General features: G+C 42.2%; 1 protein-coding gene across 1 annotated transcript in view; it reads right to left on the reverse strand.

Annotated features, from left to right (window-relative positions):
* Positions 1 to 303: 303 nt before the first annotated feature.
* CERS6 (ceramide synthase 6) overlaps positions 304 to 24,031 on the reverse strand; it is an 80,895-nt gene continuing 57,167 nt past the window's right edge. The window contains exons 7-11 of the mRNA XM_009875570.1: positions 22,354 to 22,482; positions 19,383 to 19,489; positions 4,167 to 4,323; positions 3,170 to 3,193; positions 304 to 465 (exon numbers count right to left, since the gene is read on the reverse strand). Coding sequence (XP_009873872.1) covers positions 304 to 465; positions 3,170 to 3,193; positions 4,167 to 4,323; positions 19,383 to 19,489; positions 22,354 to 22,482 — 579 coding nt within the window. The remainder of the gene's footprint in view (positions 466 to 3,169; positions 3,194 to 4,166; positions 4,324 to 19,382; positions 19,490 to 22,353; positions 22,483 to 24,031) is intronic.

A 24,031-nucleotide genomic window follows, 5' to 3' on the forward strand; every position in this document is an offset into this window, starting at 1 on the left:
GGATATTCCCTTTTGTCCAAAAGTTCCCAAAAGAATACAAAATAAATAGTGTTTCAAAGACAGTACAAGTGAAATACTGCTCCCATTGTGTCAGTTACATACACATACAGCATGCCTACGTACACAGAATGTGTGTTGTCTTCATTCACAAACAGGAAACATGGCAGTGCGCTATCAGAATGCTTTGATACTCCTATTTTTTTCTGATGCTGAGATACATGAAGAAACCGCATTCACAACTTAAAATTTACGTCCAGTAGCAAACAGTTCATCCTGTTCATGTCTCACGATTGAACTCAAGGATTAATGCTCCTCTGAGCAAGGTCCACCGGTAAGATACCCGTTTGTCCCATTGGCACCGCTGGTCCCATTGGTGGTGACAGTGCTGTGTGGGGTCTTTGAACGAGGTACTGTTTCTTCCTCATCTGAGCTTGACTCAATGTCACTTCGGGCATCCTTTGCTACCTGCAGAATTTGAAAAAAAGCAGCAAACAGTAGGTGACTGTAAGGAAACAACTGAGATTTTTGGTTCAAGAGAATCAGAGAATTCAAACATTTTTCAATTTGAGCTTTGATGGCGATCTTGGCTCTGCCACACTTCTCTGCCTTTGCCTGCCTGGACTCACTTCAAACACAGACGCCTGTACACACACATGCCACACGCAAAGGCAGGGTGAGAACTTTGCCCTGGTGCACTGAAGGCAGTATGTCCAAGGGAGAACACAGCGCTCAAGGCAAAGGGTTGTGCACAGACTAAAGGAACCAACAATCCAAGCTCCGAAGTTCAACCTAGCCCCAGTCCCTCTGCTCTCCTACTACAATTTTATTTCCTGCGTCTCCTTTGGGGTGCTGCTTCTCTTTGACCTGATAATACAAACTATTCAACTCAGCTTCCTCCCACTCACCTCCTAACTCCTCTAGAGGCCACACGGCTCCAGGGAACAGTGCTGTGGGCTGGCAGGAGGAGGCAGGAGGACTTGTTGAAACGTAACTGACTGCACGAGGTAACTCCAGCCTCTGACTTCAGGCAAGTGGTGTGAATAAGGCTTGGAAACCGTGGACAGAGTCCACTTCAGCCCCTATCACAAGAACCACAAATGTATTAGAGCAGTTCAGCCTCCTGCCCCACTGTGTCACTGGAAGGCTGTTTCAGAAACTGACCTCACTGCTATGGATTTCCTGCTAATTTCCAGCTGACTTCTTTCCTGATAGTTTATACCCATTTACTGTGTCAACTCTGTTCCTTCGGTTAAGAAGTCTGCTCTCCTCCTTTCTAGAGCTCTTTGAAGGTCACAAGTTTGAGACCTGAGTTCTTTCAGAATCCCTGAGGTGACTTTACTTCACCCCATTCAGTCAGGTGCACCAAAAACAAGTGAAAACACGAAGAAGCCAACAATAGGCAGATTAGGAAGAGTAAACAAGTGCGACAGAATAGAAAATCCTGCAAAGAAAAGGCCCTGCCTGCCCTATTTTTAATGGGATTTTCCGAGGGAGGTAACAATGCCACTGCCAATGCGCAGGATCATAGGATCACTCAGGTCAGAAGAGACCTCAGGAAGTCTCTGCCCAGCTTTCTGCTCAAAGTAGGGTCAGCTCTAGAGTCAGGTAAGGCCACCAAGAGCCTTCCAAAACTGGTAAGAGAGTGTCAGATGAAATAAAAAACCCCCCAAATATCAAGAGCAAGAGGTGTGAGTTCTAAGCTGCAGCAGCTTTAAATGTGAAGAGTTCCATTAAAAAAAGACACCTGTTTGTACGGCTGCTTCCTAATTCATTCAGAACCTCTTCACGATGCGCTGGTTGTCACATTGGGCAATTACAGTCGACTTTACTACAGTGAATGGACATAAAGGGGGCAAAACACATGGCAAGTTTGGTTTTTTTCCCAAATAAATCAAAACAATTAAAGAACAGGGTCACTGCACGTAAGTTTTTGCTTACATTGCTCTATTCCAGAAAGCCCTCACAACCGTTCTGCTCTCCAGCTCTCACCTCAGAAACAGCCATTTTGCCTTTGTGGCTCCCAACGTTGCCACTGTCTCTGTAATATCATAACACTTGAGTTACACTATTCTGTCTGGGAACAGAGGAAAAAGAAATATGCAGTTCCCATACACCTCCTAGCAAATAAAGTTTTAATGTCAATGCCTAGCAAGCCCACAATTCCAGCACCTGTGAAACTGCACTTCAGCTGAGCTTAGAGACCTCATTCTGTACTTACAGAGCTTCAGTTAACAGATTACTTCAGTCTCTTATATAAAGGGACTTTTTTATTAAAGCTGTTGGGGATACAGAAATGTACCCAGAATTACACTTTTATCAAAGAAGATTCTAAGCTGCAGTTACTTTTGTTAAACATGTGATCTGCTCTCTTTATTTTTAAAATGGAGCACTTAAAATCTGGTATGAATGCAACACATCTTGTAGGACTTAGTTTGCTTTGTTTCTCACCCAACGAATCCACTGCAGTAATTTCTACAGGAGTCTAGAAATATATATCTAGGTTTATAAAACCCCCAAGCATAACAGAGAGTGAGAAATAAACGATTAGGATTAGCTACAAATTTAATGATAATAAATTGGTTTATCAGCTGAGCTGTTCCAAAGGTGGATACCAGTAATACAAAAAAAACCCCCAGAAAAACTAAGGATGATGATCTACTGTAAGATAACACTGCTTATTTTATTGCAGAAGTGGAAATAATGAGGTTGTGAGTGAGGAAGTGTTAAGATCTGAAGGAATAAGAATCCTCTGTGTCTATGTCATACACGCGCATCTTTAACCTTGTCACTGTCTTACTGTATGTGTCTAGCTCTGCTCACACACAATCTCAATTTTCTCCTGTGCAACTGTTCGAACTACAAGGCAGAGGATTTACACTCTCAAGTATGTTTCCTGAATGGTGACAGAGCAGCTGCTTATCCTGCTGACATATATGTGTAAAAAAGGTTGGAATGTAATAGCACCCAGATACTACAAACAGAAGTGATTTTGAATTGTATTAGGTAATGCATGGCCAAGAACTAAAAATGGCCTTTAAAGACAGACTTCATTTAAATATATAAACACAAGCAATGGATAAAAATACCACACTGAAGCTATAAATTAAAAAACAGACATCAGTATTGTGCAGGAGTGAATCTTCTGTGTAGGAAATTTAAAGGAACTTACATGCAAGGGGTTCCACTTCCCAGCCTTCCAGCACAGCACAGGAGAAAGGATAAACAGGAAGAGTAAGAGAGAGTAGGAAGCAGTCTTTGAAGTCACTGGTGTAATTCAGACAGGCCAGCTGAGGCTAATAAGTGCTAAAAGCAGAGGAGACTCAAGTGTGGCTTCCAGGCAAAATACAGTTTGTGAATGCACCGTCTTTCACACCGAGCGAGTGGCGGATTCTGGGCTCCCTCCAGTGCCAGGCTGAGCTCTCCAGCTCATTCACAGAAAGTGCTTTTCTGCAGAACAATCCCATTCACTGGGAGGGCGGACACCAGCCTAAAACAACTGCTCATGTACTCTACTCTTTGAGGGCAAAATGCCACGTACTTTACATCATCTCTAAGTGTTCTATCAACTATATGTGAGTGCCGTATCTATACAGCAAGGGTAACGGGGCTGGCATTTCTGTGAATTCTATCTTCCGGTAAACTGTAACAACGGCACCAAGACACTACATTTTACTCCAATTTGTCTTGCTGTGAGAATCCTAGAAATAAGGTATATAACCCTTTGCAGGACTTCATTAACACCAAAACCCAAAAGTGGCTGTGATTTGTAACTAGCAAAGGCTGCAGAATTTCAATTTGTATTATTATTATCACTACTTCTGGGATATGAACACTTTGCTAAAAACTACTATAAAGAGGAAAACCTGACCTGGTAGCCTCAAGAAAGCACTTTACTTGTTTGGGTTGTTTTTTTTTTAAAAAAAATCCAGCTTCCTTAATGTAGCTTGGTTTAGTGTACCAGATTATAAAAAAACAAGAAGTGTGGAAGAACATATAAATACAACCACTATAAAGAGTGACTTAATCAACATTTGTCAGGAATGTAAAATAGTTTCCATGAGAGGGAAGAAGAATTTACATAAAACATGTCTTCAGTAGAAAGACAAAGCAACCGAGAAAAAGTTAAAAGTTAAAATCCTAAACATAAGACAGAACCATGCTCTTACCTTGCCCTTTGAAATAGCTTTGTAGGCTGCTTTTATGATTAGGTAGGACCAAAAACAGTGCAGAATTTGAAGAATCACAAGCAGCACGTTGAAGACCCATAAGGCAGGAAAATTGCCAAGAGCTTCATACAGTTCAAACAATGTTGTGTTTAATATCCTAGAAGAGAAAGGAACAGAAAACCAGTAACATTATCTTTAAGCCAATAATCTAGAAGAAGCTGTTTTTAAAGGAAGATGACCAGTACTTGATTAGATGGTATCCACATAGATAGCTGTAATAGAGTAATAGTGACTTGGACCAAATCACACAGGTGTCTCAAGAGAGAAACAACATCAAAATCTGTTTTCAGTGTTTAACTCCATTTTGCAAACGTTGCATACAGAAAACAAAGACCCTCAGTGTGCATTATTTCTTTTATAAAGCTGGCAAGTGTTGGTTGTCTCTCCAATAACTCCATCCCTGATTAATAACAAGACTACTTTATTCCTTTTCTTTTTTAAATAAAGCTTTTCCACCTCAAGTGCCTTTAGTAGGAGTAAGAGCCCATATGAGGACACCTATACTACAGTGCAATCCACATGCGGTACCACAGTCTTCAAACCATGTTCCCAGGCTGTGACAGTGAGATGCAAGCTCTCCCATGTGAGACAACACGTACCAGGAGTTGGGCAACACTCCCCAGGTGCTGCCGTTTGAAGCTCTCTCTCCCAAACCCATTCTCAAAGCTGATGGGTTTGTTCCAGTGTACACAGCAATGGAAATCTTCGCCCTCTTGGTACCAGTGACGCGAGTGATGTGCTATGTGAACTGAAAACATTCTGAGACCATTCAGTTAATGCAAAACACACAGCAGCACTCACCTAAAGGAGGTCAGGGGGGCTTTGGTTGAGTGTCCCAATATAAACTTGTATTTAGTGGAAACCTCAGCACCAACAGGAAACCAAAGTCAAATTAATCAACCAGTCAAGGGGCTCAGCCCTGGGTTTTGAACACCCTGGGTGCCTGCACTGACCACTAAGGTACTGGGTAGCTCTGGTGGGCACCACTTGCACAAAATCCAATTTGCACATCACTTTTGTAGAAGCAAGAGTGAGGTTTAGCAGTTACATAAAGGGCAGGCAGACACCAGTGGTACGTGGGGGAGGAAAGAGGTGGAAGATTGTGGCCTTTCAATATGTGTAAGAAAGACAGGGACAAGCCTTTTATTAAGGATTACTGCAATAGGACAAAGAGTAATGGCTTTAAACTAAAAGATGGTAGATTTTGATTAGAAAGGAAGAAATTTTTTACGATGAGGGTGATGAAACACTGAAAGAGGTGGTAGAAGCACCAACCCTGGAAACATGCAAGGTCAGGCTGGACAGGGCTCTGAGCAACTTGATTTAGCTGAAGATGTCCCTACTCACTGAAAGCAGGGTTGGATTAGACGACCTTTAAAGAGACCTTTCAATCCAAACCATTCTACAATTCTATGGAATTTGGGCAGTGGTAGACATTTGAACCAAGTTTTTGAGAATCAACACTTCAGATGCAGGCAGTAACAGATACAATACGACTGCTGAAGCTTTGTGAATACAGTACCAAATACTCTGCCATAGCAGATTATTTCAATCTGGACCTCAGTAAACTGTTTTGAGAGCAGAGAGTGGCAACAGACAGTAGAAACAACAGCATTTCTGGAAACAAATAATGATCTGTGAATGCCTGTTAATTAGAGGATGAAAAAAGAAGGGAATGTAAGGATTTTTCAACCTCCATGCAGGTGTAAAAATTAATTAAAAAGTCCATTGGCTTTATTTATTTATTTTTTAATTAGCTATGACCCACCAGCCACTAGATGGCACGTGTGACTAAGGAAACAGCTGCACAGCTCTTGGGCCGCTCCAGCTTTGAGGGCAGCTAGAACCCAGAACCTGTAAGGGTTTCACAACAACACAGCTCTCATGGGGAAACTTAGAGATACTGGACTCAGCTTTTTAATAAGCAATTGCATTTGCCACAATCCTTTCCAACTACATAAAAATCAGCTCAAGTAGTATTAATAAGAAGCATGTACAGACAACAAACCCAGAATAGAACATTTAGTGGTAATGGTTTATGTGTTAATAGCACTGGTCAAAAATCAACCAGTGTTTTCTAATACATTAGCCTTAATGTTGTAGGGCATTCATAATAAATTTTATACTGTTTTATTTTGCCTTCTTATGCTAAACTGCACATTTGCCTCTGAATTTATTAAGAAGGCACATTTGCCTCATAATTTATTGAGAAGTGGATGTTTTATAACCTTACTATACAGCTCTGTTTTTATACTGTCTTCTGTTTATGGAGCGAACATCAGAGAAAGAAATATGGTTTTCAGTTTGCAAAAACCCTGTCATACTACTGCTTCTGTCAGCTAAAACTCTTCAGTGTCAGCTTTGTGTAATTTTTTTCTGCCAATGGTAGCTCTACATGGCACAGCAATACCCCACTTTATAATTCAGGGAGATGCTCTCATGCATATCAAAACACAGCTGGAGTCAGCACTGTGCTAGTTCACCACAATTTATTTCTGTTCTAACCACTATATCAAACTCAAAGCTGAAATCACTAACTCCTGTACGTGTTGCTTACACCCAACTGGCTTTTTATGTCTGAAATTTTATATGTTCCAGAATTGTAAATGCAGTTTCTATAGGTTTCTGTTTATATTTTCATTCACTGGGCCAAATTCACCTCTAGGGATTTCCCTTTCAGTCAAAAAAGCAGCACTAGAGATGTAGATGGTCTGTTCTTGGAGAAGTCCAAAATATGAGGAAGACAGCAAGGCCAAAAAGAGTGCTTCTGGTTCCAAAAGCAGCTTCACTGTGCAAATGAGTCATCTACTGTGTATTAGATCTTAGACTAAATCAATCATTTCATGTCAAAAGTCTGAAATGGGGCGAATACTCATAAGGTTAATGGGCAGAATACAGAAACTCATAAAGACTGAAGGAAGGAGGGAGGGTGGGTTAGACAGCTTCCTACCAATTCCACTGCTGAAAGGATTCAACAGAAGCACTTTAACCAGCTACACAAATAAGAGGGACTGGAGAAAGCAGCATGAGAATGGATTACACGAAGTAGAAAGCGCCTATAGGATGCACATGCAAATAAATCTTAGGTTCAAATGCTCAGAAAGGCATTCAGGCACTTAAATCTGCAAACATGCTTGCTGGAATTTTTCAAAGCTCTCCAGTAGTTAAACCCCAGCTTTTCATAAAGAATGTGGAACCTTTGATTCTTGGCTATCTGACTTGAAACAGCTGGACTTGATCTCACAGGGAGAAATTACTTTAAGCTGCAAGTGCTCTACCTCTCTGAAAACTCTGGTCAGCATTTCTCAGGTCTCTGCAACTTGAAACAAAATGTTAGCTTCACCTTTTAAAAACAGATTCTGGGCTGTAGCAATTTTTCTGAGGCCTCAAAAGTTTTTGATAGCTGGACAAAACAACACAGTTGAATGTGCATCCCAAGTGGGGTTGTGCACCTGGCCATGTGAAGCTCTCAGTTTAGCATGTTGAATTAAGTAGTGTGTCTGATGAAGGCAAATGAAAACAAATTCACCATTAAGATCCAATTTACTCTTATAAAAATCTGTGACAGGCTTTCAGGAACACTGTCACAGTATCTGAGCCACTGGGAGAGGTAATTCTGTACTTATTGTAGTAACACTGTAATTGAGAACACTCAGAATGTTGGAGAGCAGTGGAGGGGAAAGGGACTTGGGGGTCCTGGTGGACAGCAGGATGGCCATGAGCCAGCACTGTGACCTCGTGGCCAAGAAGGCCAATGGCTTCCTGGGCTGTATTGGAAGGGCTGTGGCTGGCAGGTCGAGAGAGGTTCTCCTTGTCCTCTGCTCTGCCCTGGTGAAGCCTCATCTGGAATATTTTGTCCAGTTCTGCGCCCCTCTGTTCAAGAAGGACAGGGAACTGCTGGAGAGAGTCCAGCGCAGCCACAGGGATGATGGAGGGATGGAACATCTCCCTTATGAGGAAAGGCTGAAGGAGCTGGGGCTCTTTAGTTTGGAGAAGAGGAGGCTGAGAGGTGACCTCATTAATGTTTATAGATATGTAAAAGGTGAGTGTCAGGAGGACGGAGCCAGGCTCTTAGTGATGACCAATAACAGGACACGGGGCAATGGGTGCAAGCTGGAGCATAGGAGGTTCCACAAAAACATTAGAAAAAACTTTTTCACTGTGAGGGTGACAGAGCACTGGAACAGGCTGCCCAGAGAGGTTGTGGGGTCTCCTTCTCTGGAAACCCAGCTGGATGCGTCGCTGTGTGACCTACTCTGGGTGATCCTGCTCTGGCAGAGGGCTTGGACTAGATGATCTTTCGTGTTGCCTTCCAACTCTTAACATTCTGTGAACAAAATTAACTTTCTATCAACAACTACTAAACAATCAGCCGCATCACATCAACAAGAACACAGATTTTTCCTCTACTGTCTAACTCGTTACCCAGCCAGAGAAGCGCTACTTTGGGAGGTAAGGTTACACGTTACACTGTCCCCTGCACTTAGTGGGCCCAAGTCCAGGCTCTTCAGTAACAGTCACTAATTCTTGGCAAGTTGAGGGGGCCGGTTAGCTCAGTCAGTTGAGCGTGGCGCTAACAACGCTGAGCTCACGGGTTCGATTCCCGTTCGGTCCCCATGTGTTGCCTGATCCAGTCGAGAGGGGGCGTCCCTAGTGGCAGGAAGGTTGGATTAAATGATCTCTAAGGTCTCTTCCAGCCTAGGCCATTCTATGATTCTATGATCACTTGTCTTGCACTGGGACGAAGGGAGAAAAGGGAGATGAAGGAAGAGAGATAAAGAAAGAGAGGGATGGGTGGAAGAGTAAAATGCTTGTTTACATTTGTTTGAGAATTGGTAAAAACGTGCTGTGTTTGCTTCTGAAAGGACCCCAACAGGAATAAAAAGAGGTGAGAAAGAAGGCCAGGAAAGAGCAGGCATTCTTCCAGACAGGCAGGAAATTCATGATAAACTCTGCAGAATGTTGCACAGTGGGGTGATGGGCACTTTTATCACATCCAATGGGAGCAAAAACTGTGCGACTAAAGTGGAAGCATCAGCAAGAGCTGAAATGGGTGCTACTGCAGGCTGCCTTCACTTCCACAGCCCTGCCCAGTGACCAACGTACTGTATGTGCAACATGCTGAATGAAAGGCAGTGTGTTATCACAGCATAATAGCCAGAAGTCTCAAAATATAACCAAGAACAGCAAAATATTACGCCAGTTTCTATAAATAATTCAGAATAAATATCTTTATCTCCTTTACCATTCATGTCCTTTACCAGGCATACATTAGAAAACAGTATTCTATACTGCACCATAACCAGCTGCACTGGGACATCCATCACTACTGCATTAACTACAGAGCAAGTAGATAATTACATCTAGGTGGGCATTAATGAAATTTAGATCCTATTTAGTGCAAGTAATCCAACAATACTACTGCCAGAAATGCTTTAAAGTTTCTGCTTTTTTGATTTTTTCCTTTGAAAAATAAACAATTGCACGTACTTCTCCCCCAAAACATAGTTCATTCTCCATTATACACGGTAAGAAGTGATGAAGAGAGAGAACAAAGACTCAGGAGTCCTAAATTCTGGATTTAACTGTTCTATTAACATATTATATGATCAATTTTTTTTTTTAAATTTCTTTACATACTTTACTGACATCTTGTCAGTCACATAAAGATGATGGGAGAACTAATTCAGTAACTTGTTTATAAAACATCATAGACTGCTTGCTTAAAAGATGCCATAAAACTGACAGGTTAAAAAAACCCACTTAGATTCACAGATAAATGAAGAAGCAGCGGAGTGTGAAAGCACACGTATGTGAACATGTTGATCAGCCACAGGATGGCAAATCAGCTGCATTTCAAGATTTATCTCTGGCATTTAGACCTTGATTGAAATCTACTAGCACTTCATATCCCAGGATGTCCTAGTTACTTATAATTACAGTGACAAGCTAAATTTACACCACAGGTGATCTGACACACAGATGCATGAGAGAGTTCAGATGAGTTATCCAACTTTTTACCTGAAGAGGCTATGAAACAATATGCAAAATAGTCATTAAATGGAAGAAATTTTGCTCTATAGCACTTGCATGTCCTAGAGCCCTCACGCTGCAGCGTAGCTAAATATTTAATCACAGCAAATAAAGGCCTGTACGGCCAACTTCTTCCTCTTCTGAGTTCCATCTCAGCCAGCTGCTGTGCCTACATCATTGTTCTGCTTTGAACAGATGCTTCTTGATTCTTGCTGAGTGGAAGAACAAGCTGTTTTCCCTTTTCAGATCCTGCTGTCTCTTTGGTTTTCAGTCTCCCAGAGAAGGATTTCTGCTACTAATCAGTGCATGGCAAATATTAGAGAAATAGCAGAGACCCACTGTGAACTGAAAAGAGTCAGCTGAAATTAAATAGGTAAGGAAGGACGGAGGAGGACAGATACTACCTGTCAACAGCATCTCTCACAGATTCCTCAGATTTTTTGGTTGGTCATGCTCATTACCCTCTTCTTTTAGAGAGTAAGTTGATGAAAAATTGCCACAAAATGCCATGACAGGACGGATATAAACTCTTGCGGCAGTATTCAGAGCAACATTAAATCCACACACTTTTATCAGTGAGCTCAGCACCACGTGAACTTCTGCTCACCCATACCAGCGGGTTTCCTGAAAAGCTGCTAATACGAGCTCAGCTGATGTAGAGATGGGTGGCTCCTGTCCCAGTATTAACTGGGAACAACAGCTCTTTGTGGAAATCACAGCCTGTCCACTGATACTGTGTTAAATTTTAAGTCCTGTGTAGATCAACAGGACTTCCAATTACTTAACTAAGATGATGTGTAGAAATTATTTGTGTTTGATGTACTGTAAAAGAGACCATTCTGATCGAGCTGTCACTGTCTTGGGTTCAGATGTGCTCTTCTCTTTGCTCAATTCCTTCTCATCAACAGTTACTGTCTATTAACTTGTTTGCAGCCACTGGTATGAATAACAGTATTTTCACTCTTGTGGTTAGAAAAAAAGTAAGAATACAAGGTCAGAGACACATACACAATACGAGCTAAAATCTCAGGAGAGTCTTTCAGTAGACATTAGGATATGGAGAGAATTCAAATTTCCTAGCAGAATGTAATTATACTCAGCAAAACGTTGTAACCGTAATGTGTTCTGGCAAAACGCTTGTGTAAAGGCCTGTGATCATAACACAGAGGCACAGAGAAACTACGTTATGCTAAAAATATCACTTCAATATCTGAAAATCTCCAGGCACACACATAAAACTTTTACATGAGCAACAGAGAATATATATCAAGATCCATTTGCCTGGAGTTCATGTTATTCTCCAAACATGAAAGCCACTTGTTGTAAACTAGTGAAGGCCAGTTTCCAATTTGCAAAACAGGGTATCAGAGAACAAAAAGTCTTCCCCACGCCTCTTTCTGTTGACTAAAAGTAAGTGCAGCACCTCTCTCTGCTCAAGGAATACTTCTTCCTCTGACCTGGACACACTGCCCTGTCTTTAGCTATATGCCACGGCAGACATTTTTGGGAAAAAATATTACCCAAACTTTCTGTAAATGCGAGAACTAAACAGAACTAGTTAAAAAGCCCACAAAACATCACTAAACAGTTGCAGGTAGTTCTCTGCCAGGTACTCAATGTCCTTCAGGTGGCTTACATACCATTAGTAGTACGGGTACCACACTCTGGAGCCATTGGCGTAGTCCTGAGAACATGTCACTAGAGTAATGGAATAATTTTAAAATTCATTTAAAAAATGCAGCTTAAGGAAATGAGGTGAAACAGCGTGTGCCAAGGACTCATCTTTCAAAGAAATGACTCAAGTGTTATGGTCCAGTTGTGGATGAAATGCCAAAAGATGTGGATAAGTAGGGGAAAAAAACACGAACAAAAATCCATTCAACTGTACTTTTGCCCCCACAAGCAACAGAAGGATTTCCTCCACACTAAAGTCTGGGAAATCAGCCTTAAACATTTTCACTTTAATCTAGTTTTCTTCATAACGATCTCAAGTTTCCTTGCCATTACGGGTCAAACTCTGCCACTGCGCAACACTGCTGAAACCAACAGAATGTGTTCGCTTACACGGTGCTGGGTCTCTCCCAAGTGTTTAGCCACAGGGATCTCCTCCTAGCTGAGCACTTTGAGATCCTGGCTGCATCAGCTATTGATCAGGGTGTTCAAAAGCTAGTAAGTTGGCTATCATACTCTCGTGGTTTTGTACAGCTACAAAATATGCTCCACTAGCACCCACCGTGGGTACTAGACATACAGCTTCTACCAGAAAAGAGGTTGACAAAAGGCACAATAATTGCACATGCTCCAACTACCTACAGCCACCTCGTGTCAGCACTCCTATGGGCTTCCTGGGGTACTAATGCACCAACGCAGCTTCCCCCTCCACAGAACAGGCAATACTTAAAGATGTACTTTGGGGCAGAGTTTCCTCACAACCCTCTCTTGCAGAAAAAAACCCACAAAGAGTCAAACTGTAAATTCCCATTGTCAGCCTCATTGTTTCTCCCCTCCTTCCCACAAGTGCAACTTCTGAGGAGACTTGGAGAACTCCAGCTAACGACAAAGCAGCTTATACGGGAAGGAGGCTACCACGTCCGAAGCAACCCTCAGGGGTCATCCACACTCTCCAGTCACCACACTCCCCAGTCACCACGCCTCGCTGAGCTGATTTAGAAGTGGCTAACGTGGCTAGCCAGAAGAAAAACACCAATGCTGCTTCATCAGAATAATTCTGAACAAAAGAAGTGCCACAGTACAGGTTTCTGTCCTGTTTTCAATCATAATACAGGTTTTAGAAAGGACATATTTTATAATAAAGAAGGAAAGTGCAAACACTAAGGAAACAGTCTGTCCCTGACAACAAAAAGCATGATTACAGCCACAGCGTACAGTCAGTAGAAACTAGAAATGAGGATAAGAATCAGCTTTCAAAGTCTAATGCAATCCTTTTTCATATACATTTTTCCTGTTTCCCATAATCACATGAAAATCTTAAAAACAAAATGCTGAGCAAATGCCACTTTTTGCTATTTACACTGCAAATCCACAATGGTGAATGACACCTGTAACCTTTCCATTTCTTAGAGCTTCCCTGCAAAATGCTGTATCAGTATTAATCCAGCAGCCCAAAGACTTCAGCTTTGCCTCATGTAGCTCTCAGAGGCCTGAGGTCACAAGTGCTGTAAACAATGGGAGGAAATAAAATAAAAAGATATTAGAAAGAACAACATCAGATAATGTTTTCTCAAAAGCAGATGGGATGCTGTGGTAAAGAGCAAAGACAAAGTTGTGAGTAAATTTATGGAGGCTAAGTTAATTAAACCTTCTTTTTAATCCATGAATTAAAGTCCGTGATCTTTTCAAATATACTGTAGTTAGCTTGCCAAAAACTTTTATTAAATGCTCTTGATAAACTGATGGGTTACAAGTTGCCTGCTGAAACTTTAAATAGCCTGAAATACAAGCATATTAGATAATTTTAGTTGGTTCCTCAGCATCCACTCAGCGACAGAAGAGATGAAGTATTAAAATCATAATTTATTCCTCCAGTATCTGCTACCCATAAACAACTTAGACTATGCTCTGGTTTAGAGAATACTCTGGGCAAAATGAGCTCAAAGCAGCGTCAGAAGAAATTTATTTTCTTAATAAAAAGTTATTTTACTGTAGAACAGTCAGAGATGTTTGTCCAGCTCTACATGTAACACTAGCCAGGCTAGAAAGGTGTTCATTGACTTCAGGATCCCGCGAGAGTAACTAAAATCATCACAAAATACTGTGTCCATTTAGCTTGAGACAAGGTCCAGGCAGTGAGGTTTTATCTAAACTCAGAATTTAACTGAATTCTTAATCATGCCAGGATTCTTGCTTTAACTAGCACCTACGTGTTGCTTTGACACAGCAGGGTGCTTTTTAAGTGCAGGTTTGAGCGTTCTGTTTTACCATCAGGTTTAGAGGGACGGAGCAGGGTGACTGTGCTGGGGCCCACGTCTGCCTTCCCAAAACGCACCTGCTCCAAGGGAGAAAATGTGTCAGGAAAGCAAACCAGTACGAAAGATGAAAACTCAACTTCTCTGCATGCTAAGAGCTGCACAAAGGCAGTCAGTATCTGCTAGAAAAAGAACAAAGCTATGAAAAAGAGAGGTTCAGCCATCTTTGCAGCAGCTGCTACTCATGGGGGCTCTGCACTGCCTTATTCATGACTCAAGCTGCAGTTCTGCTCAGAGAGAAGCCGATTCCAGAACAAAAGAACGGAGAGAGAACAGTGCGAACTGGCAATATTGGATCACTATTTGGAGACTCAGTGTGTGCATTAACAGCACGGCTATATCCCCTGCTATTGTTCAACCAGTGATGAAACTCAGGAAGAGCTGTTCAGTCAGTCATGCAGAGATGAGTGAAAGACTGGTAATAAGTAACTAGGGTTTGTTACAGCACACCATGGTGAACACGTTAACTTTAACTCAGCAAGGCTCACGCCATGCTTGTCTGGTTCATGCAGGTACTCATTGCCATGAAAAGGCAATTAGAAATTGCCTAATTGTTCTCTACACACCTCAAAAAATAATTAATAAATATTAAGACTCCATGGAATTTCCCTTCCTGGATATTGAAAGAAAACCAAAACAGCAAAAAGCAAACCATTCCTTTATCAACAGAGAGAAGGCTATGTCCATGTAACTACAGTAAAAACAAGCATTTGAGGCCGGGGGAAGAGGAACTACAAGGCCTATTGAATTAAAGAAAGGCTTAAGGTAACTGCTTTTCTCAGCCCGATTAGACTAGCCAAGGGCTCACATAATTTTTATCAATACTTTGGTCTGAGATTTCTTTCATTCTCTCTAAAGTCAGGTATTACCTGAGAAGACATCATGTTCCCCCTGACTCAGGAAGACTTGTGTTTTATGTCGTAATTTACTAGAACAGTGATTATGTGCAAGTGGGAGAATTTCACAAGCAAAATGTCTTGTCAGTGAAAATAGCAGCTTTACTCCTACATTCACTTAGCAGCAGGAGGCAGAAAGTGTCTTGGGGTTTTTGAATTATTGCTGAAATGAACTCCAGATGCCTGCAGAAAAGACTGCTAAATATATACCTAATTGCCAGTTTCTTTTGTCTTAGGCCTGCTGCTAAACAACCTTCGAACAACAGCATTTGATACATTTTGAATTCATTATTAGCACCTTTATGCAAAATTAAACAGCACTTGTGCAAAGCCAGAGTACAACAGCACGCCAGTGCTTCAGAAGCGATGTCTCTGGAAGTCAGTCTTGGGTATTCACCTTCCCATGTGGGGGAAGTTTTCATACAAATTATAGTCTTCCTTTAACATTATGTGCACACCAGTTTTATACCACTCAGTTTTTATGCTAGAAAAATTTGCATATTTATGTAATATTAATCAGGCACCAAATTTTGCTATTTTGAATATTCAGCAAAGGAGAGCAAAACTATGCTTCCTGGCCTGTGGCCACTCCAATGACTCATCTTTGCTGACATGCAAACTAATGAGGGTGAAGATTTAGAATTGCTGTTTCACAGAGAAAAGGGATTTGGGAGAGACAAGCTCGTATGTCCCATGCTTCATCCAGGCGAAGCCTGACTCCCACATGCAATGCCCACAGTACAGCTGAGAACTAGGCAACTGCTCTGTGATCGGAGGTGTATGTCAGGGGAGCCATTAGGAGTTCATACATCAAGGCTTTGGTCTTAAAAACTGAAGATCATATACACCAAACCGAACCATTTGCATATTCAAATACATCCCTGTGTTCTCCTGTTGATGAAGGGAGAGGAGAGGCGGAGGGATTGCCACTCCATCAGCAACACAGGAGTACACAGCATCCCGTCAGCTGCTGCACTCCTGTGATACACAATCCCTCTGCCTTCCAGAGTCTACGCCGATCTCTTCCATCCCAGCAGCAAACCCCACCCTTGGTGGTAACCTGCTGCCCTCATCAGCCCAGTGTTCAGTTCCGAGAAAGCAGACATCAGCAACAGAAGGTACTGTGCAGCCCTCCTCCCCAGACGTACTCGCCTCCACTTTTACACTGCTTTCAGCACAGCGGGCCAGCGCCGCTCTGTAAAGTGACACTTAGACATGGGTCAACCTGAAGTGCAAGGAAATGCTGCTGTCACCTAATGTACATAGGAACGGACAGGCACATCCAGTACAGCAGCACAAAATGCCACAGCTGTAAAGCAGAGCTCAAGTTTTGACACTTGCTAGACTGCACTGGTAATCTCTTCCGGGGCTCTTCAGCTTAGGATGCCTGATTCCCACTATGCACGTCAAACTTTAAATTATAATTTAACTAGTCCTAGCAAGGGCTTCCCGCATAGTGTGACACTTGGCTGCAACACTTCACAGAAATCACTCGAGACAGCATGAACCTCCAGTTTCTGAGCTTCGGTTCCAGTTATACACACACAGTGTTATTTTAAAGACTTCAGGTTGAAAGTGTGAACTTCACAAAACTTGACTCCCATAGCAAGGATGTAAGGGATGGGAAATTCTGGACCTTGCTGATTTTCGGATGTCTCAAGAGAAAAAGCATGTTGGACAGCTGCTTCCAGTTAATGTGTGAAGACATTTAAGACCTCCTTCAAAATCATGCACTCTGGACAAGATTAAGCTGCTCTTTGTTGACTATTCAGCAAAGCAACCACACAGCAGTGCTCTGGTCAAGTTTGGGTTTGAATAACAAAAAGTTTCAAGTCAGCAGTTCCTTCTTTGCCATTTCAAATATGCAGAGTGAGGTTTAGATGCTGGAGTCACAGCTAAACATGTAATACAGCTGACAGAATCACAGAATGACTGAGGTTGGAAGAGACCCCTGGATGTCATCCTGTCCATCCCCTTTACTCAGCCTGGGCCACCTGTAGCAGGCTACCCCGGACCATGTCTACGATAATTCTTCTGTGTTCTGTATTCCATGATGATTCTACGTCCATGGCTCCTGAATATCTCTGAGGATGGAGACTCCACAAGTCTCTGGGCAAACTGTGCCACTCTTCAGTCACGCTCACAGTGAAAAAGCATTTCCTGATGTCCAGGTGGAACCTCCTGTGTTTCAGTGTGTGCTCATTGCCTCTTGCTCTGCCACTGGACACCACTTAAAAAAGCCGGGCTCAGTCTTCTTTACACTCTCCGTTCATGTATTTTTATACGTTATAATACCTATTCTGAGCTTTCTACTCCCTATGTTAAACAGTCCTACCTGTCTCAGCTTCCCCTTGTGTGAGAGGTGCTCCAGTCCCTTAACCAATCTTAGTGATCCTTCGCTGGACTGTCTCCACCAGCTGGGTATCTCTCTGGTATCCCTCCTGCCCAGAACTGGACACGGTACTCCAGGTGTGACCTCACCAGTGTTGAATAGAGGGAAAGATCATCTTCCTCAATCTGCTGGTGCCCCCCTCTCCTATTGCAGCCCAGGATCCCCTTAGCCTTCACCATGAGGGCACACTGCCAGCTCATGTCCAACTTGGTGTCAACCAGGACCCCCAGGTCTTTTGTGCAAAGCTGCTTTCCGGCTGGTCAACCCTCAGCACATACTGCTATAGGACCTTGCACTTCCTTTGGCTGAACTTCATGAGCTTCCTGTTGGCCCAATTCTTCAGTCTGTTGAGGTTCCTTTCCTCCGAGTGGCTGCACAACCCTGTGGTGTATCAGCCTCTCCTCGCAGGCTGGAACATAAGTAAACTTGCTGAGGGTGCATCATTAAGTATTGACTCCTAGGGTCCACTGCCAGGTACTAGCCCCCACTGATCACCACCCTGTGGACTGGGCTGTTCAGCCAGTTTTCACTTTACCTCACTGTTTGCTCACCCAGCTTCTCTCTCGGGATCTTCTGGGTGGCAGTGTCAAATGCCTTACTGAAGTCAGGGTAGCCCATATCCACTGCTCTTTCCACATTTACGAAACAAGTCATTTCATCATAGAAGGTCATCAGATTGGTCGAGTATGACTCCTCCTTTGCCTCTGCCTTTATGAACTCATCCAATAAGCATCTGGCTGAGTCTTCCCTGAAGCAGAGTCATGTACTGCAGTCTCCAGTGGCAGAACTGCACCAGTGGAATCGGGTCCTCCCTCCATTTCTCAATATAAACAAGGATGCAACAGCAGATGAAATCCTATGAGCAGGAGTGCCATCATGTTTCCTATCTGAGATGACGCAAGCAGAAAAACTAGCTTACTTCATTTACAGAAATTCAGTGAACCATCATGTCAGCTTCAAGGAAGGATTGAGGAAACGGAAGCAAAGCTGTTTAAAAAACAAATAATTGCTTCACGGAAAAAATAACAACCATTTTCAAACACACAGTTTGTGTGTCTACCCATTTTCTCCTCTTTTCATGGTCCTTCACCAGCTCACTGCGCAGTGGGGAACAGACATTATTATATTATCTCTGGAGTCATTAAACACTAAATGAGACTTCTACATTGTACTGTTAAGCAGATGCTGTGACGACACAGCTCCTTAAGGGCACCGTGGTCTTATCCTGTTCACATTAACAGAAACCTAAAGAGATATCACTATAGAGGATTTGAAAGGAAACTGTGGCAGAGAGGTTGATATTGGCATCTGAAAATTCTCTGCATGCTTAAATAAGGAGTTTGGTGGTAATGTCTCTAAATAAAACTATCTAAATAAAACATTTCCGGCATTCTTGGTGCTTTGCAAAAACAAAACCATCACTTCTACCTTCTGATGCAATGACAGATCTCTCTTGCTCTCATAGGGACACGAATGCAAGGTGCACTGAAAGCTAATGAGAAGATCCTAGCTTCAAGCTTAGCCTCTGCTCAGTGCCTTTGGCGAATAATATTTTATTTCTCCTCTATCTTCTTACTAACACTGGTGACCAACTGCTAACCTAAAGCTATGTGGTCTCCAACTCACTTCTGCCTTAAAACCAGCAGAAGCCCATATATTTCGCGTCTAGCACACAGTAAACACAATGGCCCTCTAGCAAATAGGCTGTTTTAGCACCTCGTTATGTCTGAAACTCTTTGTGGTGCTTTGGGAAACACAGTAATGTCAATGAATCATGTTCAATTACAACACAGTTATTTCCAAACTTGTTTGAAGCTTAGCATTTGAGGAAAACAATATGCTTACTCACCATAACGGATATATGCCAAGCCTACTGACAATGAAGACAATGGCAAATGTAAGGAACAGAAGGTCACTCAGTTTTTGACACTTGCAATAGTTTGCCATTTTGGCAGCCTGCAAAAGAAAGAAATGCCTGTTTACTTCTGTGAGGACAACTGAGTTCTCTTGTACTGTGTATATGCTGTAAGAAGAAGAAATCAAATTTTTATGAAATGGCTAACATTTTCATTGGGCCACCTCACAGTGACCTTATAGCTCCTCTCCACCAAGCAGCGGGAAAATGTCTTCTCAGGAAAAAAAACAGACTTAATCTCGCATTTCTTCCTTCTGCATTCAGTTTCCTTTTTGAAATCCTACAATTTCAGATACACAAAACTCTTCTAAACTCCACTGTGTTTATGTTCAGATAGGAATTTTGGATGATGGCGAAGTAAAAAAGCTGGCTTCACAGTATGTGGAGCTGGTATTGCTATAGCAATTTGCAGTAGTATACCATTTCTTAAAAACAGTACAGCTGTTGGGTCATCAGTTCTCAAATAACAAATCTACAAATGATATTGATAAGCAAGGACTATAAAAAAAATGGAAAGAGTATGTTGCTTTTGGATGCACCTAATACAAGACACTTGTCAAAACCTAAAAACTGTGATTAGAACGAAATAACACAGCTCTTCCAGATACTCTTGCTAGTCTAATTAATTCATCTATTTTACTGCACAGCTACTTGCCTTGGTCTGAAGTGTCCATTCCCTGCTCTTTCAGAAAAGTGTGTTAGGAGATAGCTGAAACCTTACAGAAAGGATTCAGGTTGAACTGTCAGCTGTGTGAGGCTCACACACCAGAAGCAGATCGAATTGGCAGCTATTCACATCCAAACACTGGCATCAAAACTGTCACAGGGTTCATTAAATGAAGCTGAGAAGTCTCAAGATCACCCAAAAGGTTGAATTTTAAGGTTAGGTCATGGCATTTCCAACCCACAAGCTGCACTGCAGTGCAAAGATATCCAAGACCCCACAAACAACTTAGGCAGGATTCTCAAAGTTGTCTCTCAGTAGATTAGATTTTATTTTAAGCTAATGTAATGGCTTCTGAGGCAAGCAAATACCTGTATGTTTGGTCTATACTGCCATGGCTAGGCTGCTTTGAATATCCAAGGTAACTTTCACTCAGACCTAAGAGGACAGCTATGTATTACCGAAAATCCTGCTGGCTCTTCTGTACCTGCAGATACCTTACAACCTATGGAAAAAACCTCACCTTCAGTATTCCTACCCATATACACTACTTCCTGCAATGAGAATAGAAAAAATGCTGCATTCCAGATTTCCACTGGACATATTCCTTATGAAATGGTAAGTGGAAAGAGTCTAGTGGCCTCTGGAACCAGTTTTTCATTTTTACCAATACATAAAATGTAAAACAGGTCAGGTGCATAAGCGACCCACCACAGTAAGATATTTTACCAGCTTCTTTTGCAGTTTGATAATCTTCTTCCTTTGCACTGACTTTCCTGACAGTAATGTCAGCAGTGGGTGAGTCCATTTTCTCCCATACAGCACCAGGGCTGGCACCCACTGCACTAGTACAAGTCTGTTGAGTGAGCTTAATGGCCCTCCCAGTTAATGCTGCTCAGGGCTTGCGATTCTTTTTCTTATACTTTAGAATAGCTTTAGTATTTCCAGTCAGAATAGACGGAATGAATTGACTACAAAGACCACTGAATTATGTGTCTCATTCTTGTTTGCTGAATGTTTGCAAATCATGTGAGAATACCAGCAATTTCTCTTTGCCTTAGCCAGTGAACAGAGAAACTGAGCATTAATGTGCATCTCTCCGTGTTCAAGGTGAGTTTTTAGCTAGCCTATTATAGCTGCTATCCAGCTGTAACAGACAGCTGTAATTCCACAGACACTGGTCTGACCTCGAATGAACACCTTCAAGTACATCCTTCTCGGGTGAGAAAAAAGGAATGAAGAAACTTTGCGTGAACCCTCAATTAACAAAATGGATCTCCACACATTGCTACAACAGAAAAATCAATGTGTAAGGATGTAATTATCTCTAACAGGAAAAATACAGGTTCACTGTTGCTTTCTATCTCAGGCAGTCATGTGCCTTCTAGATTAAAAAAAGATTTTAAAAAACTCCCAGATTTACAGCACTATTAAAGAATCAGAATGGCAGGATTTTGATTCTGCGATAGGTGACTCACACAACGAGACTATATTCTTCCATAACAGGAGGCTTGCAACTCCTTTAACAAAATATATTTTCAGACAAAATAGTAATTAACTTCGGTTTGATCCTGATGGAGAGTTCACAGCCTAATCCCAGCATCATATAGAGCTGTCTGAAAACTTATACAGATATAAGATGACAACATCTCTAAATTGTCACTATGGAAGTTACAGGCCATCTTGACTTAAAAGAATTTCAATTATCCCTTAATACTAGATGTGGAGGCATGGGAACCTGGAAGGTCCTGGGACCCGAGGTCAGCTTGCTGTCCATGTACAAACAGCCACTAAATTGTTCAGCGCCCTCTTGCCCAGCATGGAACGGCAGAAACAAACCGCGACACCTTGATTCTTTTGGAGACAGGTTCTTGCTCTACATACCACATCAGAGTGGTTAAGAACAAGGAGCTTCTATCCCATAGTCACCTCTTTCCAGATTTTGCAACTTTGAGCTTCTGACTTTATCATATTATATTTAAAATCTGTGTGTAACCCTCCCTGGTATGCAATGCACCACCAGTCTCTGCTCTGTACAAGTCATTTACATGCACTGCTACAAGTGTAATATATTTCAGCAAGGATGTACACTATATATTAATCACCACTACCACCTTAAACTGGACTCTTTGCTTAGAAAATACTTGTTCTGCATAGCAAATAGCTTCTACTTACTGACACGTTAACTCTCTGAAGAGTGAATATCAGGTACAGACATTGCGGACATATGTATTTTCTCACCTCTAGGACAACGTCAGCCGCATCATGGAGACATAAGGTCAAGGTTCCCACTCGTGTCAAATTGGTCACATATGAGAAGGTTATCAGGGTGACTGTTACAATATGATGTGTAAACATGATGCCAAAATCCTAGAGCAGCAAGAAGCAGGGGGAAAGAACAAAACAAAACAAAAAAAAAGAAGTAAGCAAAAATGGAAGGATTTTTTTTAAACCCAGCATTATGGTTATGTTACATGAAGCTCCTGCTACATAGGTGTGTTAACTATCGTGCTATATATTTCATTTAGACTGAATAGAATAATCATTGTACATTAACAAAATACATAATTATTGAAAGCTGGGCAATATTTACACTTCTCAGTTCACAGTAATTTAACCTAATGAAGTAAATAATTGTGGCTGAAGTTACTCTGAAAAGGCATACATATACACAAACCAAATTACACCATATTTTTTATTCACCAAGCAACACACAATATGCAGAATAACACACCATTCACAAGAGTTCAGACAGCTACAAACGATGCGGAAACACGTTTCCATGGCACTAGGAGTTATCAACAGTCACCTGCCAAGCACGACTGAGAGCTTTCACAGCGCTGAGAATCCCAAATCCAGTTTTTCACTTGTTTATTTTCAATGAAGCTGCTTTGTCTTCACACACTAACAGGGTCAGAAAAGTTTTGAATGAGCTGGTGCAGCTCCTGCTACTTAGATCTAACACGGTGCCTCCCAAATGATGCAGGTCTCCAGATTAGTAACTCCTGAGTTATTTGGCCAGCAAGTAACTGTTACTATTGAAAATTACTGGGTATGGCTAAGCTCTTACAACATCACATTCCCAGATGAATGACAAGGGGTAGGCAAAGCAGAGGGAATGATCTGTGTGCCCGGCCTAGACTCCCAGATCAATTACTGAGAGAAAAGGACCCACAGAGATGAGACTCTTCTCTGCAAGGCACCAAGTCAGTGCAGAAGTAGTCTTGCTGGAGTTTGCTGAACTACCCACAGTTTCTGAGAAAGTGATATCAAAACCCTGAAGGAAAGATCACAGGCACCATTTGACTGGGGAGTAGCTCCATGCACCAGGTGCAGTTACTACCACAGCTCTCAGTAGACCTAGTGGCTCTCATGCAGGGCTCTTGAAGGGAGAGAGATCCAGGCAGGCAGAAGTAGCAGCTCCTCCAGGCAGCCTGCTTGCCAAGCATCTGGGAAGGCGGAATTTGGCTTTCTTGAAGGTTCCATGGGCCAGCCATGCTAAGCTGTGGTAGTCTTCAATGAAATGGCCCACAGCAGAGAAAGTGAAACTGAGACCCTGCAGTCTTTAGCGCGGCAGCAGCTGGTTTGCAAAGGGACTGTGTGTTGGGCAGGAGGGCCTACAGAAAGTGCTGGTGAGCTCCAGGGTCAGCTCTGGAACAGTTGCCAAGTGCTTTGTCCCTCCAATACTGGGAAGAACAACTGCCCAGTGCCACCGTACCTCTCTTCAGGAATTCAGCAGGCACGTAGGAAGCATCAGTTTTCAACGGCGTGGAGGGATGCTCCCTCTTTGTACCAACACTTGGCTTCACTGCAGTGTACACCTAAAGCCTGGGGAAAAACCTGCAGCTGAACAGGGACAGGACCTGCTCCCAGCCTAACACTTTGTGTTTCATGCTGTCAGGTGCTACAAGGTCCTGTT

Source organism: Apaloderma vittatum, unplaced genomic scaffold (genome assembly GCF_000703405.1).
Source record: "Apaloderma vittatum isolate BGI_N311 unplaced genomic scaffold, ASM70340v1 scaffold14278, whole genome shotgun sequence".
NCBI classification, from domain to species: Eukaryota; Metazoa; Chordata; class Aves; order Trogoniformes; family Trogonidae; genus Apaloderma; species Apaloderma vittatum.